The 19498-nt window shown below is 43.0% G+C and overlaps 1 protein-coding gene across 1 annotated transcript in view; it reads right to left on the bottom strand.

The window, feature by feature from the left end:
* Window positions 1-9613, bottom strand: part of CLMN (calmin) — an 86838-nt gene extending 77225 nt beyond the window's left edge. Inside the window, exon 1 of the mRNA XM_072116261.1 lies at window positions 9334-9613. Within this exon, the coding sequence (XP_071972362.1) occupies window positions 9334-9598 (265 nt within the window). The 5' untranslated portion in view covers window positions 9599-9613. The remainder of the gene's footprint in view (window positions 1-9333) is intronic.
* Between the last annotated feature and the right edge of the window lie 9885 nt (window positions 9614-19498).

Below are 19498 nucleotides of genomic sequence, written 5' to 3'. Positions count from 1 at the left end.
TGGTGCCCAACAACCAACCACAAAATCGTCCAGAAAACCTAGTAAAACTGTGTGCAATCAAAGACAACCTTTGGATCACATTTGCATTGGAATCTGCCACTGGATCTACTCTGGTAGGTGGATTTCAGGTTTTCCTTTAAGCAGTTTGTGTAAATCATCTTTCTGTCCTGTTCTCTACTGACAGATCAGAGTTAAAGGTACCTAATAAAGTGTCTAATGGCTTAACTTTTTACATACAGTCCCTGTATACTGTAGTCTAAACTACTTAATGAGCTAAATTAAAGTAAAATATGCTCTAGGTCTGAAAAGAGTTCGTCTTCAGTCATTTCCTTATCTGCTGTGTGCAGATTTGAGAAGGCTTTCAAAAACACTGCTCACTATAGGAGAAGAAAGTGGGACAGAGAAGCTTTATTACTTAATTACTATTTTCACCTGCACTATTCATTTCTGCAATAAAATAATATTTGCTTACACCTAATATTTGCATTTTAACTACATAAAAACATTATAAAAAATGATCAATAGAGATTTGTGTAGTTAATACATGTATCAGACTGGATATAATGGTAACAAAAGCAGGACCAGATCAGGCATAAGTTTCACTCTGTTTATATAAAACTGTTTCCATTCACTGACAAATAACAAAGATGTCAAATAACCCTAATAAGATAGACTTTCATCAAAATAACTTGAAATTCCTCCTCCTCCTGTAGGCTTATATAGCAGATATCAGAACTGTGTATTTTATCCTACATTGTACCTACAGGTATAACCAGGATGTATGAACTTGACTAAACAGAAGTGTGGGATGACACTGGAGGCAATTCCCTTCATTATACTTCTATACCTTCAACAATAATAATAATATAATTAATTACAGCCCTCAACATCCACATTATGAAAATATTATTAAACTCAACAGATAATAATGAAAAGGGGCATGGGATGTGGTAAGAAGTATTGGAATGAATGTAAAAAGTGTAATGTCTGCATACTACTGCTTTGGAAAACATGATCCAATGAGTTATCCAGAGACATTTTAGCTCTGAAGTTGATCTGTAGCTCTGTAGGCTGGATGATATAAGCATAGGTAAGGTAATGTACTGTATGCACAAAATGACCAATCCAGCAAATAGTGAGTGCAGCTCTGAAATATAATAAATTATGTAACTCAGGATCCATACAGGATAAATAATGGCATGTATGTACATAGTGACTCCACCAGCAGAATAGTTTGTGCTGCTCTGAGGTATAATAGAGGATTCAACTCAGGATGAGTACAGGATAAGTAATTTATGTGCATTCCTGCCCTTTGCCTACACACTAAAAAGACCATGCAAACGTTCACCCTAAGCCCTAAATGCTGGTTAAGAGAATATGGAGAAGGCTCAAGGGCTCAGCCCTCTACATACAAGCCAGTGTTTGCTGCATATAGCAGCAAACACACCGGTTACACCTGCAATCAGTGCTAGCACCAATCAGAGGTGTTGACCCTGTAGTATGGCAGTATATGGTAGGATCTATCAGACTTCCTAGGTTTAAAGGGGTTGTCCGAGGCTTATTTAAAAAAAACAAAAGGTGGCCGGGAGGGGGCAGGAGTATGCTGGATTCAACTTCCGGCTGGAAGCTGAATCCTTTTGTTTTTTTAATAAGTCTAGGACAACCCCTTTAAAGTACTCTAGGGGGTATAAAAAATAGTAAAAAAAATAAATAAATAATATCAAATCACCCCCATTCCCAAGAACTGATATAAAAATAAAGAAATAAAATCATAAACATGTTAGTTATCGCCACATCCCAAATGTTTGATCTATCAAAATATACAGTAATGGTTATAGCTCGCGTTAAACCTTTCCGTTACACGGAAAATAGAGTCTGTGGGGATATTTATCATACGCCCCCGCTCGTGCTTTTTCACAGCGCGATACATCAAGAGGCCATGTCTGGCGTAGAAATTAACGCACTTATCCCATGTGAAAAGTCGCCCTGTAGCAGCGAGTGCACAGGCGCAGGGACAGTAACACGTCGCTCTAAATAAACACAAGCGCTAGCAATTGCAATTATTTCAGGGCTTCCACAAACAACACTTTTACACCATTTTGCAACAAATCAAAAAATTTATAAAAAAGTAATAGAAATGTCATACCAAAATGGTAGCAAAGAAAACGTCAGCTCAGCCTGCAGAAAATGACATCTCACACAGTTCAGTACACTGAAGTATGAACTCCGTGAATACAGAGTGCAGCTCTGGAGTATAATACATCATGTAACCTAGGATCAGTACAGGACATATAATATAATCTAAGTACAGTACATAGTGACTCCACCAGCAGAATATTGTTCTTGGTAGCTGCTGAATATATATATATGTAGCTGCTGGTATAAAGAATGAATTCTGGATCATTACTTTTATGGATATGTCCTGCAAACAAATGATACAACAATCAATTCCCTACTGATTATCTGAAGTTACTATACATGGGATCCATGGCTTCTGGAACAATGTGAGCTATTTAGGACAAGCTCCTCCTCATCACAAACAGACCTCATTGTTTCTGGGGACATTCCTACTCCTACTCTCCTTCTCCCTTCCTCCATAGATGTTGGTGTCACAGGTCACTGACTTCAATAGGCCTCCAGCCTTGGGGTGACCTAGGGGGCTACAGATAATCACCACCACCCCAGTAGAGGCTCCTGCTGACTGCTCTGTGACCTCCAGGCCTAGACTGCTGTCAGCTCTTTCTTATACAAACATTCCCTCTTACCACCCAGGAAACTATACAGACGTGGAATGACAACATGTTGTGAGCAGACAATGCTGCAGAAACATATACTGTGCAGAATGGCCCCAACCACCGATGCAGGACTTGCATGGACTGACTACAGCACAGAGGAAGGTACTCATCATATACAAGTAGTCCCTGCTTCATGATCCTAGTACAGTGCTGTTGTTTTGCTGGGAAGCAGGGATTCCTAACATCAGATATCACAAAGCTGCTCAGAGTCCCCTCCCCTGCACTGTGGTGGGTCCATGAAATATGCCCAATCAGTGATTGAGGGCTGTGTGATGCCAGCCTAAATCTGTCACATATGGGAAGAGCAGCAAATCAATATAAGGTAGTGATATGTCCGCAGATATGTTTAGTTGATACACAAGGAGTCATTTACTAAGGGCTCGATTCGCGTTTTCCCGACGTGTTACCTGAATATTTCCGATTTGCGCCGATTTTCCCTGAATTGCCCCGGGATTTTGGCGCATGTGATCGGATTGTGGCGCATCGGCGCTGGCATGCATGCGACGGAAATCGGGGGGCGTGGCCGAACGAAAACCCGACGGATTCGGAAAAACCGCCGCATTTATCAAATAAAAATTGGTCGCACGGGCCATACTCACATGCACCAGGAAGAGATCAGTGAACTCCGACGCAACTCAGCGGACCCCGGCGCAGCAGCGACACCTGGTGGACATCGGGCGCAGGACCTTCATGAATCGCCGGAAGACCCGAATCCTCGTCAGAGAAGCCGCCGCTGGAACGCGGATGGACCGGGTAAGTAAATCTGCCCCACAGTGTATTGGGGAACGGCTTCATTTGATTTTCTGTGGTTGTCCGATATTCTAGAACATTTACTAAATTGATGCCAGATTTCATCTTTTTCACATCATTTTATTTTTCAGCTTTCTAAAATGCACGAAAAAATTTTTTTGTCTCATTATGGTGTTTTTTGTAACAAGACCACAGAGATATTGTGAAAATCATACTAATACCTCTCCCCTAATGTTCCTTTTGGAGAAGTTCAGCAATTTTTAAGAGATTTTAAGGAATGTCATTGATTCTAAAACCCCTGGATAAACACCAAATACTAAATATTTTATCTTTCAATAGAGTCTATGGGGGTCATTTACTAAGGTCTTTTTCGTCGGGTTTCCCGAATATTTCCGATTTGTGCCGTCTTTCCCTGAATTGCCCGGGTTTTTGGCTCACGGATTATGGTGCATTGGCTCCGGCATGCATGCAATGGAAATCGGGGGGCGTGGCCGTCGGAAAACCTAACGGATACGGAAAAAACGCTGTATTTTAAAAAAAATGTGTGGCTTGACACGCGCTTACCTGCACCCAGGATAGGATAGTGAACACCGGCGAACTCCAGCGGACTTCAGCGCAGCAGCAACACCGGGGACCGAAGTCTAAGTGGCACCTGGTGTTCACCAGAGCCCGCCGCAAAGAAGGATGGTCTTGCTGCGGGCTCTGGTGAACACCAGGTGCCACTTAGACTTCGGTCCCAGGTGTCGGCTAGTACCATCCCCTGCGGAGGTCCTGGAGGTCCACTGACCCCGAACCGTGACACTATGGATGAGATTTATCAGTGCTTCTACACTAGTTTTATCCAGCGACTACGCCACCACCATGCCATGTGCTTTTCATCATACGCCGGCACGATAAATCCTCCCCTATGTTCTCTTTATTGTTTATGCTGCACTCTTACTGATCATAACGATAATTTGTCAATATTATACTGCATGCTAAAAGCACTGAATTATTTTCATTATTCAGTCAAAATAAATTCCACTAAATATATAAACAGCAGTGAAATCTCATGTGTACATGTCTCTATTAATGTACTGAAACCCTTTTTAAAGTTTGTCTTGTTACTGACCTTTCAATATTGCCAGCAGACCATGTGGCGATCCAGCTGGTGAGTAGGTGAGGTGAAGCGTATTGTCTCTATTGTAATCAGTAACTATCCATTAATAACAAAGGAGTAAGAGCCCATTTAACTCTGAATTGGTGCCATCTACCTTGACACCTAAGATAATAACATGACTTCTAACATAATAAGAATCCTCAGTGTACCCTGAGACACATTACGTAACAATTGTACTAGAACCTGTATGGCCATGAAGGGGTTACAGCAATTTTGTCAGGGTGTTGCTAACACTAGACAAAACTTTTGCCAACACAGGGCATCACTGGTAACCTCATTGAAGTACAATGCACAACATGACTCATCTACTCATAAAATCCTACAAACACAGTTTATAGATAGCATGCAGGGAGATGTAGTAGGAGAATACACTCACCGGCCACTTTATTAGGTACACCATGCTAGTAACGGGTTGGACCCCTTTTTGCCTTCAGAACTGCTTTAATTCTTCGTGGCATAGATTCAACAAGGTGCTGGAAGCATTCCTCAGAGATTTTGGTCCATATTGACATGATGGCATCACACAGTTGCCGCAGATTTGTCGGCTGCACGTCCATGATGCGAATCTCCCGTTCCACCACATCCCAAAGATGCTCTATTGGATTGAGATCTGGTGACTGTGGAGGCCATTTGAGTACAGTGAACTCATTGTCATGTTCAAGAAACCAGTCTGAGATGATTCCAGCTTTATGACATGGCGCATTATCCTGCTGAAAGTAGCCATCAGATGTTGGGTACATTGTGGTCATAAAGGGATGGACATGGTCAGCAACAATACTCAGGTAGGCTGTGGCGTTGCAACGATGCTCAATTGGTACCAAGGGGCTCAAAGAGTGCCAAGAAAATATTCCCCACACCATGACACCACCACCACCAGCCTGAACCGTTGATGCAAGGCAGGATGGATCCATGCTTTCATGTTGTTGACGCCAAATTCTGACCCTACCATCCGAATGTCGCAGCAGAAATCGAGACTCATCAGACCAGGCAACGTTTTTCCAATCTTCTACTGTCCAATTTCGATGAGCTTGTGCAAATTGTAGCCTCAGTTTCCTGTTCTTAGCTGAAAGGAGTGGTACCCGGTGTGGTCTCCTGCTGCTGTAGCCCATCTGCCTCAAAGTTCGACGTACTGTGTGTTCAGAAATGCTCTTCTGCCTTGGTTGTAACAGGTGGCGATTTGAGTCACTGTTAGATCAGCTCGAACCAGTCTGCCCATTCTCCTCTGACCTCTGGCATCAACAAGGCATTTCCGCCCACAGAACTGCCGCTCACTTTATGTTTTTTCTTTTTCGGACCATTCTCTGTAAACCCGAGAGATGGTTGTGCGTGAAAATCCCAGTCGATCAGCAGTTTCTGAAATACTCAGACCAGCCCTTCTGTCACCAACAACCATGCCACGTTCAAAGGCACTCAAATCCCCTTTCTTCCCCATACTGATGCTCGGTTTGAACTGCAGGAGATTGTCTTGACCATGTCTACATGCCGCCATGTGATTGGCTGATTAAGTGTTAACGAGCAGTTGGACAGGTGTACCTAATAAAGTGGCCGGTGAGTGTATTTCTACCGTAGTTTCCACTCACACACAATAACTTTATCAGATGCCATCCCGGCATACAACATTGGCCCGATGGAGCTTCCTGACCCCATGACATGACATGACCCCATACATAACAAGACCCCATACAAGGTGATACATTGATGGTGGGGTTACTTATCATGCACTGGCGAATGACAGCCTTGCCCCTGTGCTGGCCCATCCAGATACATCAGGAGGCTCTGGCTTCTTCATGTATCCAGAGAGGGCCTGCGCAGTGTAGTTTTATGTATAAAAATTTTTCACATATGAAAATTCACCGGCTGCAGCAAGTGCGCAGATTTGGGGACAGGAACACCACGAGCCGTCCGCGCCAACCCTTCATGTTCCTTCTACGTTCCCCTGCTGGAAAGGGGAAAATAATTGCAAGTGCTAGCAATAAGGTGGCGTGACACAGAAGCCCTGATAAACACCCTCATAGAGTGGAAAACCAACACAAACCAGGCCAAAAAACTATCGGAAAGCCAATGACAAATGCCCCCCAACAACTTTATTTCAAGGAGAGAGTACCACACAGGCCATGTATGGGTAATGACTTCATACAAACCTCCATTCACAGCCTTCAAGGCGTGTTTTTAAGTGTATATAGTCAATACAGATGCTTTAGGGTGGATGTTTTTTTTCACACCAGTGATTTTTCAGGGTTTCCTCCTAGCTCCAATGATTTTTCACTAATGCTTTACTGACCCATTCTTTTCAATGGGCCTTTTCACACTTTGGTTTTTTTCCACTGATCAGTTGTTGTCAGAAGAACAGATTCTGATCACTGAAAAACTGAAGTGTGAAAAAGCCCATTGAAAGAAATGGGTAAGTAGGGCATCAGTGAAAAATAACTGTATGTGTCCATAAACCAAAATGGGTTCAGGGAAAAATCACTGATGTGAAAAAAACAGCAATGTGAAACCACCCTCAAGGCCCATCAAAAGTTGGAACCCGACTCAGGCTCACCACTCCCCATTTTGTCTGGCTCCTTATATAAACAACAGTGGCCAAGTTGCCATGCAAAAAAGGGCAACAACCAGCGGGTTACAGTTCTTAAAGGGGTATTCCCATCTGGGCATTCACATTTAATTTAATTAATTTTCCAAATGTAAACATTTCTTCAATTGGATGTTATTAAAAAAAATGTTCCTGTGTGAAGATAATTTCTCATAAATGTAGTCATGTTGTCCCTTTGAAACGAGACAGCTTCCTCGGATACGACCACCTCACATTTTGGCAGCGGTGGCCAGACTTGCGCTATAGAGTCCTGCCTGATCTCCTGGCTGCAGCGTTCATTACCACATGACAGCTGTATGATATACAGTAACTCCCAGACATTTCAAAACCTTTTGTTTCTTTGTGCAATCAGCCCAGCAGAGGTGGCCGTATCCAAGGACACAGTCTTGTTTATATCACTACATTTATGGGAAATTATCTTTGCACAGGTAAAAAATTTTAACAAAATCTAATTGAAGAAATGTATATATATGGCAGATTAATGGAATTGAGTGTGAATGCTCAGATGAGAATACCCCATTAACCCTAGGGCTATGCTATCCCAGGATTGTGGGATGTGAAAGCATGACAACTTCAGAGGAAGCCCCCTACCACTTAGTGCTTTGAAGCCCCCTCTGTATTAATCCACTACTGCAGTTGTCTCTAGGGAATTAATGTAGACAATATGAGTCAATACAAGGTAGAATACACTTTGATGCCTCTTCTTGTCGTGATAAAATCTTTACGCCATTGGTTGGTTTTCATGATTTCGCACCTGCTTTGTTCTCGTAGAGGCCCTATGACTGTGGTCAGCCAGTAATAACCTAGGTGTGGGATGTCGGTCCCTCTACACCCAACCTATAACACTCAACCACAACCTTCAGCTGTTTGATGTCTTGTAGAACAAACTGTACTAAACAGATAGTAAAGGTCCTGGCTTGGTTAACCCTTTGCTGCAGCATATGGAGCACATGACACAGCAAAGTCTGCTACTAAAAAGGCAATCGGTTCAATCAGTTGCTATCAGGGCCATCAGCACAGCGTCTATGGAAGTTATACCCAGCTTTCCCAAATGTGTGATCTGCATATCTCCCTAGTATTGCTGTAATAGAGCAACACAGGGTGTATTTCCTTAATTTAATAAAATCTGTTTCAGTGCTTGGGAAAGGAAGATTTCAATTAATTTTTGGATATTGGTTGTAACCAAACGCTTCCAGAAGTAGACCCAAAAGTTGCTTTGGTATAACATAAAGTCTGGTCCCCCAGATCACTCCAGACTTTGGCAGGTCTGCTGTTAGTGAGTATCAGAATAGTGAAATAGACCCCCCTTACAGGTCACGGTGTCTCCGGCCACAATGTTTGACATCCCGCTTTTCAGACACAGACATTAAGAAGAAATTAAAAATTCATATTCGTATTCTGTCAGAAAATATCCTCTTACTACAGGCTTTAGAAGAAGTTACTGCTATCTTGGGAATAAGTGTCCTGGTTCCCTGCATTACACACTTGGCACCAGATCCATGTAAACACGGTGCCCAGGGGCAGAAACTTTACTCAAAACATGTGACTGTATTCTGTGCACCTGTCTGTATACCAGGGTAGGAAACCTGTTGATGTAGGGACAACAGTTCCAATATAACCATATATCCATATTCCACATGGATTAGTATAGAAACACAGCCTTAACATGGACAGTCCCAAGTGATGTGGAAGTTATTATCTCAGACCAGATACTAAAGAGCTCTGCAGCAGCTGTGCCAGGTAACTAGATACAGTGGAATTATACAAATACAATAGTGGAAATTCCCTAGTTCTTGGGGAACAACAACTCTCAGAATGACAACGTACTACTGCTACAAGTGGCAGAGGCTTGATGCTATCATCTGCTTCATCCATAGTAGAAGATAAGTGAAGGTGATGAATACTGATTGACAGAATCTGTGACAGGGCTGGAGGTTCTGCAGCAGCCGTGCCCATCTGCATGGTAGTGATGATGCGCCCCCTCCCCGGGGGGCGGGATAATGTGCCCCCCACCCCATAGATTCGGGGGTCTGTACCTTGCAGGTTCTGCACCCTGATGTCACTGATCTGTCCTATCAGCTCCTCTCGCTGGAACCAGTCCCATTCGTGGCCGGCCATGGGCGCAGGGTCCCCCGCGGTGTCTGCACACACGCCGGCAGCAAGGGCGACTCTCCAGCCGACAAGTTCACCGAGGAAGTGGAGAGCAGAGCGGAGGGAGAGCGGCTCCTCCTCCCGAGCCCTGAGTGGGCAGGAGGAGGGGAGACTCCACGTGTGCCCGGCCTCCTCTGCCAGCTGTGCCATCACACACCGGCGCCCAACACGTTACACACAGCAGGATGCCCACTGAACCCTGGGGTGGCATGTGCTCAGGGGCGGAAGGAACCCATGTGCCCACAGAAACCCCTGGGGTCACCCTTCTGCCATCTCCAGCTCTTCTACCATTATGTGTGAGACGTGTTCATCCATAATTTATCTGATTCCAGCATGGCATAGATACCCATCATGGGGATACACGTCATGGGGATACACATCATGGGGATACATGTCTGTGTGGAGCTGAGGCTTTTGCTGCATGGCAACTAGTGGTCATTAGCTGACAACTACCTACCTGCCAAAGATTCAGTGCAGCTCCTGTGTGTACAGGATCCCCCCACATCATGCACACCTACCTCAGGTGTTATAAGCTGCCACCCTCATCATTGCTCAAGCTGTTACCAAGTCAGAAGCAGTATCACACAGAGAGGACAGGCTCATTCCTGGCATAAACACTGAAATGTCACAGCAAATGACATTAGCTGTAGTTACACCACAACTCCCAGCAAGCCCTTCTAATGTGCACATGATGGAGGATACTGAGGGTTTCTAGTAAGCAGACCGGTTAGGTAAAAACCACACTCACAGCCTAATACAGAATTCTGTGTGCATCATTTGAGTCGCATTATTAATTTATGAGCTTGGAAAGGAGATGTTGGTAAAAAGCTAAATAATAAAAGAAAACAGATATTACTAGATGACCATGACTACTGTAATGAATTGTAATCATAGTCCCCGTGAGCCCCCAATAGCCAGTGGTTACAGCGATCCCCCCATTAGTCACAGTGTCTGCCCCCAGTAGTCACAGTGATGACCCCAGGTGTCACAGTTTTGCCTACAGTAGTCATAATGATGCTTCCAGTAGTCACAGCGCCTGCCCCCAGGAGCCAGTATTCGTAGTGATGCCCTCAGAAGTCACTGGAGTTCCCCCAGTATCCAGCAGTCAGAGGAATGCTCCCACTAGCGATCCCCCACAGTAGCCACTAGTGACAGGATTGCCCCCACCAGTCACAGGCATGCACCCAGTAGCCAGCAGTCACAGTGATACCGTGATACCGCCAGTATCATATGAAAAAAATACCTTGTCTCTCTCTGCATTTTTTCTCTGCTCTTGCCACCTTCTGCTCTCCGATGCTGGGTCATCTCTAGCCATCAGCATCTGCCGACTTAGATCTGACGCAGGCTTATGAGTCATCACATGTTGCCTGTGCCACATCTAGGCACAGAGCAGCTGAAACCCCCTGTGCTCCACTACCACATGTGTGATGCACTGTCTTGGTTCTAAAGACCCCTGTGGAACAGTCGTTTAACCCCCAAAGATGTCGACTTGGGTTGAGAAACACAGTTGTAGAAAGATGCACTGTGATTTCTAATATACAGTTATCATTTGTGTCCATTATGACACTTCTATTTTAGGGTGCAAATTTGCGGCTGGATATACGTCCACCATAGGCGTCTATGGTGCCCGGGCTCAGTACAGTGATCACCTCCCTCTTCTCCCACTGTGGCCCCATGTTTCTCATTAGATACATTTCCTGCTTACCTGACAGAGAGGTTGTAGTCTAGGCAGGAATAACAGAGCTTCACATGCTAAGGACATGACCTTGGTGCACCAACTGCCTGATTAGCATATGGATTAATATGTGAATTTCCCAGCAACAACATAATGGATAAAAAAACTAATTTATTTTAAACCACACTGCATTTCTTTACCAACAGATTGTAATGCTTGGAGTAGATTTCCTCTAAATCTCCATAAAAGCATGATTCTTGCCATCACCAGTCACTTAGAAAAACTGCATTATTATTTCAGTTGAAATGAATAGGAAGGGTAGGTTGCAGGCTGTACAGTCATGGCCATGAGTTTTGAGAATGATAAAATGTTAATTTTTACAAAGTCTACTGCATCAGATTTTATAATGGCAACTTGCATATACTCCAGAATGTTATAAAGAATGATCAGCTTAACAGCTTAATTAATGAACTTTTTCCCCCAAAACACATTTCAATTTCATTGCAGGCCTGCCTTAAAAGGAGCAGCTAACATTGTTTCAGTGATTTCTCCAGTAACACAGGTGTGGGTGTTGATGAGGACAGGGCTGGAGATCAATCTGTCATGATTAAGTAAGAATCACACCACTGGACACTTTATAAGGAGGCTGGTGCTTGGCATCATTGTTTCTCTTCTGTTAACCATGGTTATCTCTAAAGAAACACGTGCAGTCATCATTGCACTGCACAAAACTGGCCTAACAGGGAAGAGTATCGCAGCTAGAAAGATTGCACCTCAGTCAACAATCTATCGCATCATCAAGGAATTCAAGGAGAGAGGTTCCATTGTTGCCAAAAAGGCTCCAGGGCGCCCAAGAAGGACCAGCAAGCGCAAGGACCGTCTCTTAAAAGTGTTTCAGCTTTGGGATCGGGCCACCAGCAGTGCAGAGCTTGCTCAGGAATGGCAGCAGGCAGGTGTGAGTGCATCTGCACACACTGGGGAAGATTTATCAAGCTTTCTGAAAGTCAGAATATTTCTAGTTGCCCATGGCAACCAATCACAGCTCCACTTTAAAATATTCATGAGCACTGGTAAAATGAAATGAAAGCTGAGCTGTGATTGGTTGCCATGGGCAACTAGAAATATTCTGACTTTCAGAAAGCTTGATAAATCTGCCCCACTGTGAGGCGGAGACTCTTGGAGCAAGGCCTGGGGTCAAGGAGGGCAGCAAAGAAGCCACTTCTCTCCAGAAAAAACATCAGGGACAGACTAAAATTCTGCAAAAGGTACAGGGAGTGGACTGCTGAGGACAGGGGTAAAGTCATTTTCTCTGATGAATCCCCTTTCCGATTGTTTGGAACATCTGGAAAACAGCTTGTTCGGAGAAGACAAGGTGAGCAATACCACCAGTCTTGTCCCATGCCAACTGTAAAGCCTCCTGCAACCATTCATGTGTGGGGCGGCTTCTCAGCCAAGGGAATCGGCTCTCTCACAGTCTTGCCTAAAAACACACCCATGAATAAAGAATGGTACCAGAATGTCCTCCAAGAACAACTTCTCCCAACTGTCCAAGAGCAGTTTGGTGACAATGCCTTTTCCAGCATGATGGAGCACCTTGCCATAAAGCAAAGGTGATAACTAAATGGCTCAGGGAACAAAACATAGAGATTTGGGGTCCATGGCCTGGAAACTCCCCAGATCTTAATCCCATTGAGAACTTGTGGTCAATCATCAAGAGACGGGTGGACAAACAAAATCCAACAAATTGTGACAAAATGATTGTGCAAGAATGGACTGCTATCAGTCAGGATTTGGTCCAGAAGTTGATTGAGAGCTGCCAGGGAGAATTGCAGAGGTCCTGAAGAAGAAGGGTCAACACTGCAAATACTGACTTGCTGCATTAACTCATTTTAGCTGTCAATAAAAGCTTTTGTTACTCATAATATGATTGTACTCGCACCTCATATTGAAGACGAGGCAGCAGCCACTCACCACATATGACTACACCAGTGTTGTGCCTGCAAACAGCACAACCAAAAAGGTGAGTACAAAACCTCACCTATTTACATACCCCCAACCTACCAAGGATAATCTTGTGCTAGGTAGTGCTATTTCTCTCTGTATTTCCCCATTTTTAACTCCCCAATACCTTGATTATTTCAGTTGATCTCCGGTTGACAGGGAACAGCGAAATGTATAAGCTCCGGTCACTGTTAAAGTTAAGTTGTAGTTATATATATGTCTCTCATCTCTGCCACTCTCCAAGAACAACCAGCAGAATTGTGAATACAGCTTTGGGTGTGACTGGAATAAAAGATGTGGTGTAACAAAAGTGCTACACTTGAAATAGATGGAACTATACCCTACAATATCCAAGGTGGTTCAGTTTCTTAGAAAGGTTCTCCAATGCTGAAATTTTAATGGCTTATCCTTGGAATAAAGAATTCTTAGAAGTCAAGTGTATCAGATTTATAGGGACCTGACCTGGTAATTGGAGGGATCAGCTTTTTGGTTGAGCATTGATGAGCACTACAGTCTGTACACTCCTCCCCTAGCCCAGAATTATACCTTCTTGAATTTGTATGATATACAGCGCTGGGCACTTGATTGAGCTGTAAACAGACCATTTCATGCTTCAAACAGCTGGTTTTTGGGAATGCCTGGTGTTGGACCCCTAATATTTTTATAGTTACGACCTATTGCTAGACTAGGGAAGAAATATATACGCACTGAAAAACCACCCTCTTGGTGTTTGGTAATGTTGAGTGACAACCACTAGTAGTCATCATTGTACCCTCACCAAAATATAAAGGATGCACTCATACTATATTGCCTATTTCTGTCTGCTGTTGCCCATCTGAATGGAGTGAGTCTTGGGCACTGCAACCTTGCTTGGTTTTCCTCTTGGTCAGAAGTACATCCCATGGTACTCGCTTATCATCCTTATGTTACCTCTGCAGCCATCCTTCCCAAGCAATAGTTTCCCTGCTCACCAGGCCTCCAGCCGGGACTGCCAGGCACTACAAACATGATTTTGAGCCTATACCTTAAAAGAACCTTAGCATCAGGCTTAACATTAGCCTGGACACCAAATGAAAACATAAATGCTTAAAAACTACAACATAAACTAAGAAGATCTGGATGAACAGGACACAAATGGGACAGATTTCATTTTCTTTAAAAAAACAATAGATAATCACTTCCCATGTTAGTAAATGGAATTTATTGAATTCTCCAGGACTATCCCTATAAGAAATATTGTTAATCTTTTCTAAAAGGGGCAGTCTAAGTATGGCTATTTACATTTGAGAGCTACAGACCCTTTGTATTATCATACAATAAAAACTGTACAATACACTACCTCCTTGAAAAGACCACCCTCTTATCCTGACCAGATTTTATTTCACAGATATTCAGTCCTATTTTGCAATTAATCTTCTTTGAGAAGACTAAGAAATATTAATTGACTGCCTCAAAGATGTTTCACTGAACAATGCCCTGGAGGTGAGGCGAGTTTCTAGTGTAATCTACAGGATGACCACCGTCGTCTTCCTGCATCCACTGCTTAGTAGTAATAAAGCCGGTGTTCTGTCTTCTTTCCTGGTGATAGCCCTAGGCTTTCCATCAAAATGAATGTTATATAGTAAGGTGGCAACCTGCAATTGCTGGAAGGATGCAGAATAGGCTGTAATGACCTATATAAGAGATGTCTCCCTCGTCTAGTGGAAGGTGGGTGTGAAAAATAACACAGTTGGAGACAACAAAGCTCTTATTATAGATTCAGCACTGGTACATGCAATACAGGTTATACATCTTCTGGTAAAAAGCTATAACCTGATGATCAACTGGTTTATGCTGTAATTATATGTAACTTATACAACTCTGTGCAAATATTGATAATGGACCATGCTGGTACAACCTGGTCTTCTTCTATTGGGGTCTATTGTTGGGGTCCAAAAGGATGGAGCACACAGAGGTGAGTATACTAAAAATTTTTATTCAATTTATTCTTCTATTGGGGTCACGATGGAGGGAGAGAGGTCATGGTGGAGGAAGATGAAGAAAGGGCAAATCTATTGATTGTCGTCTTCTCAACTGTCTTTACACAGGGAAATCCCATGGAGAAGTACAAGATGAGGGACAATGTAAATTCTCTTTTGAATGTCAACAGCTTAACCCAGGAAGAGAAACCTGTGCCGCCTCAAAGCTACTAAAATATGCAGGCCCAGGTACTGATGGAATCATGTACAGGCGGTCCCCTACTTAAGGACACCCGACTTACAGACAACTCATAGTTACAGACAGACCCCTGTGACCTCTGGTGAAACCTTCAGAATGCTTTACTATAGTCCCAGATTGCAATAATCAGCTTTAGGGTGTCTGTAATGAAGCTTTATTGATAATTCTTGGTTCCATTACAGCAAAAAATGTTTCAACTCCAATTGTCACTGGGGCCAAAATTTTTTTTGTCTGGATCTACAATTATAAAATATACAGTTTCGACTTACATACAAATTCAACTTAAGAACAAACCTCTGGACTCTTGTATGTAACCCGGGGACTACCTGTACTGTGATAGACAGACCATTATTTTAATACTTGACCATTTCTTAAGGACAGGTTCTGTTCCACAGAACTGGTGCATAGCAAATGTGGTGCCACTATACAAAAAAGCAATCCTGGAAACTACAGACCCGTGAGTCTAACTTCGGTTGTGGGGAAAATATTTGAGGGGTTTGTTGGAGATGCTATCCTGGAGTATCTCACTGTACATAACCTTATAACTCAGCATCAGCATGGGTTTATGAGGGATATAGACATGGTAAACTTTGGCAGCTTCTGTCAGAGTAATCTGATTGGTTTCTATGAAGAGGTAAGTTCTAGTCTTGATCTGGGGGAGGCTGTGAATGTTGTGTATCTGGACTTTTCCAAGGCATTTGATTGGTACATAAAATTAGACTGCTGGGACTAGGGGAAAATCTGTGTATTTGGGTAAGCAATTGGCTTAGTGATAGAAAATAGAGGGTCATTATAATGGCACATTCTCAGATTGGGTTGACGTTACCAGTGGAGTGCCACAGAGATTTATGGAGCATATATTTACAGTTGACCACTGAATAGAGGTAAAGCTAATCACGTATTTACCCAAGTATGTAGCCTAGTCAGTAAAACATAGTAACCTCTAGAGCCATATAGAACACCAAAGCCTAGGGCTGTGAATAATAATTATAAGCCTATTTTGTCCACACAGGGAGGGAACGGGCCCAGGGCATAAAACACATAGTTCATATATGGTATGATAATGCTTTATTAGATTCAACATAGAATAGAAATAAAGGTACAAGAATAAATATAAATGATACTGATTAAAAATGTACAACCACAGATGGTGATGCGCAGATAAGGGAGTAACACCACTTGGACACAAAGGGAAAACCATGCGTCATATATTATCTAAAACTCAGGCAACCTTAGGCTATATTCACAATTGCCGTTGCCCGCCCGTACCGTACCGTAGCGGGCAATGGCAGTGTACGGGGAGAGGAGGAGGAGGTGAGCGCAGCTCACCCCCGCCCCTCTCCATAGCAACCTATGGCGACCGGCGCCGTATTACGGGAAAAGATAGGACAGGTCCTATCTTTTTCCCGGGTACGGAACGGTACGGTGCTGCACGTGTGCGGCACCGTACCGCTCCCGTAGGGTGCCGTGCGCCCATAGAAGTGTATGGGGGACGTATATCGGCCGTATATACGACGGCCGTATATACGTCCCCCATACGTTCGTGTGAATATAGCCTTAAGGAGATATATACCGCTTATATCGTTAGGTAATGTTATTGCATGTATATAGTTATATTGCACTTGCCCCGAGTGTTAAGGTAAACAGTGACTCCAGCCCTGACGCGCGTTTCGGCTCAAATGAGCCTTCGTCTGATAAAGACATTGTATAAATCGCTGGTCAGACCACACATGGAATATTGTGTACAGTTTTGGGCACCAGTGTATAAAAAGGACATAGTAAAATTGGAACGGGTGCAGAGGAGAGCAACCAAGATTATTAGGAGGATGGGGGAACTAGAATCTAATGACAGATTACAACATTTGGGATTATTCAGTTTAGAATAAAGACGACTGAGGGGAGACCTCATTACAATGTACAAATACCTGAACGGACAGTACAAGGATCTCTCCAAAGATCTTTTTATACCTACGCCTGTTACTAGGACAAGGGGGCATCCTCTACGCCTAGAGAAGAGGCGGTTCTACCATCACCATAAAAGGGGGGGTTTCTCTACGCCTAGCGGAGAGGCGATTCTATCATGCCCATAGAGAAAAGGTTCTTTACTGTAAGAGCAGTGAGACTATGGAACTCTCTGCCGCAGGAGGTTGTTATGGCGGACTCTATGACTCTATATACATGTTCAAAAGAGGCCTGGATGCCTTTCTGGAGAGCAAAAATATCACGGGTTATGGGGAAAATCATTTGGTTAACTCTTAAAGGTTGGACTTCATGGACTTTTTCAACCTTATATATCTGTACTATCATACTATGATACAAGAATGTATATGTTATACATCTTCATGTATATAGCAATATGGACCTTGATGGTACAACCTGGGCAACTTGCGGAACAAATACAAATGAACAACTGGAGGAAGTTATACCTCTTCTGTATGGTGATATGGACATGCTGGTAAATATTGGCAGCTTCTGGTATATATTTATATATGTACAGCTGGTATAAGTTTTACATCATATTGTAAATATTTATATGGCTGGCATAACATGAGCATCTTTTGGCATACAGGCCTGGCTGTACAGGCGGTCCCCTACTTAAGGACACCCGACTTACAGACAACCCATAGTTACAGACGGACCCCTCCGCCCACTGTGACCTCTGGTGAAGCTCTCTGGATGTTACTATAGTCCCAGGCTGCAATGATCAGCTGTAAGATGTCTGTAATGAAGCTTTATTGATAATTCTTGGTCCAATTACACCAAAAATTTTGAAACTCCAATTGTCACTGGGGCAAAAGAAAATTTTTTTTCTAGAACTTCCATTATAAAATATACAGTTTCGACTTACATACAAATTCAACTTAAGAACAAACCTCCAGACCCTATCTTGTATGTAACCCGGGGACTGCCTGTACTGCTGTATGAGGCTCTGTCACAGCGCTAAGAAATTTAGCCCAGCCAGATATATATATATTGTCATTGAATGGGGCACTTTATATGTCTTGCATTATATATTGTAACTAGGGGGTATGATATATCATTTAACTAGGGGGCACTGCATTATACATAGTATTAAGTGGGTACATAATATTATACATAATTATATACTATAATCACGTCAGGCGACCGTGAGATGTATAAAATTACTTAAGGCAAAGGTTCTGTATGAACTGTAGTTGATTCTGGGAGTTGCCCCATATATATATTGTGTTTATTTGAATAACTCAGGGGAACTGTGTATATAATAATGATTTAAATGGGATCAATATATAATTGCTAATTCAGTGGGCACAGTATATATTTTTATTCCATATAATTTGTCTAAAGGACATAATATTTATTATGATTTAAGGAGGGGTAACTATGTGTAATGTGCAGGGGTCACAGTGTGGGCAGTTTTTAGGGGTACAGCATACTTAGGGGTGCAGTGGAGGACATAGCTGTTGATGTTATACTGTAAGTAACTATGTTACTTTCAGGATCTGAATGTGGACATGTGCTTGAGGTAGCTAAAGACATCTGGGGGTGATTTTAGCATCCATGGCTAGAAGTCACTATTAGCTGTATTCACGTATTATACTTCTAGTGTGTGCATATGGTGCATGATGGTAAACTCTAATGTGCAAGCTGGGATGGGGGACAGGCACAACATCTGCCAGTATGGGGCCCTAAAGTTCCTTATTATAGATGCAGAGATAGTCGTATGTAAGCATCATCTTCTAATAATACACTATGCAGAAAAGACCGTACGCATCTGAAATACATGCGCATTTCTACAAAATAAAGGGATAGAAATCAACATGAAGTTGCTTTTGACTAGATCTGACTTGGAAATGAAAAGAATTGCTTGTAGCTGAGGAAGATTTTATGACGGCTCAGACCTATGGGCAGGATAAAATTATTACTAACTATTTAGATGAGGAGACAGGAGTGTACAGGCAGCTGAATCTGAGGGATATGAGAGGTGTATATACTGTATACATCGTACAGGCAATGAGCTATCCTCTAACAAGCAGGTTCCCAGCCAAAAGTAAGCCTCACCCCTTATAAATGCCAGGGACGGGCAGTGTCCTTTATTATGGCATTGATACATTTTATTGCTCCTAATAAAGCAGTCACATACGGAAGGTCTCAGGTTGCAGGTTCTGGTATGTTAT

Source organism: Engystomops pustulosus, chromosome 7 (genome assembly GCF_040894005.1).
Source record: "Engystomops pustulosus chromosome 7, aEngPut4.maternal, whole genome shotgun sequence".
Classification (NCBI taxonomy): Eukaryota; Metazoa; Chordata; class Amphibia; order Anura; family Leptodactylidae; genus Engystomops; species Engystomops pustulosus.
The sequence above is the reverse complement of the archived record's forward strand: the minus strand, read 5'-3'. Positions and strand labels throughout refer to the sequence as shown.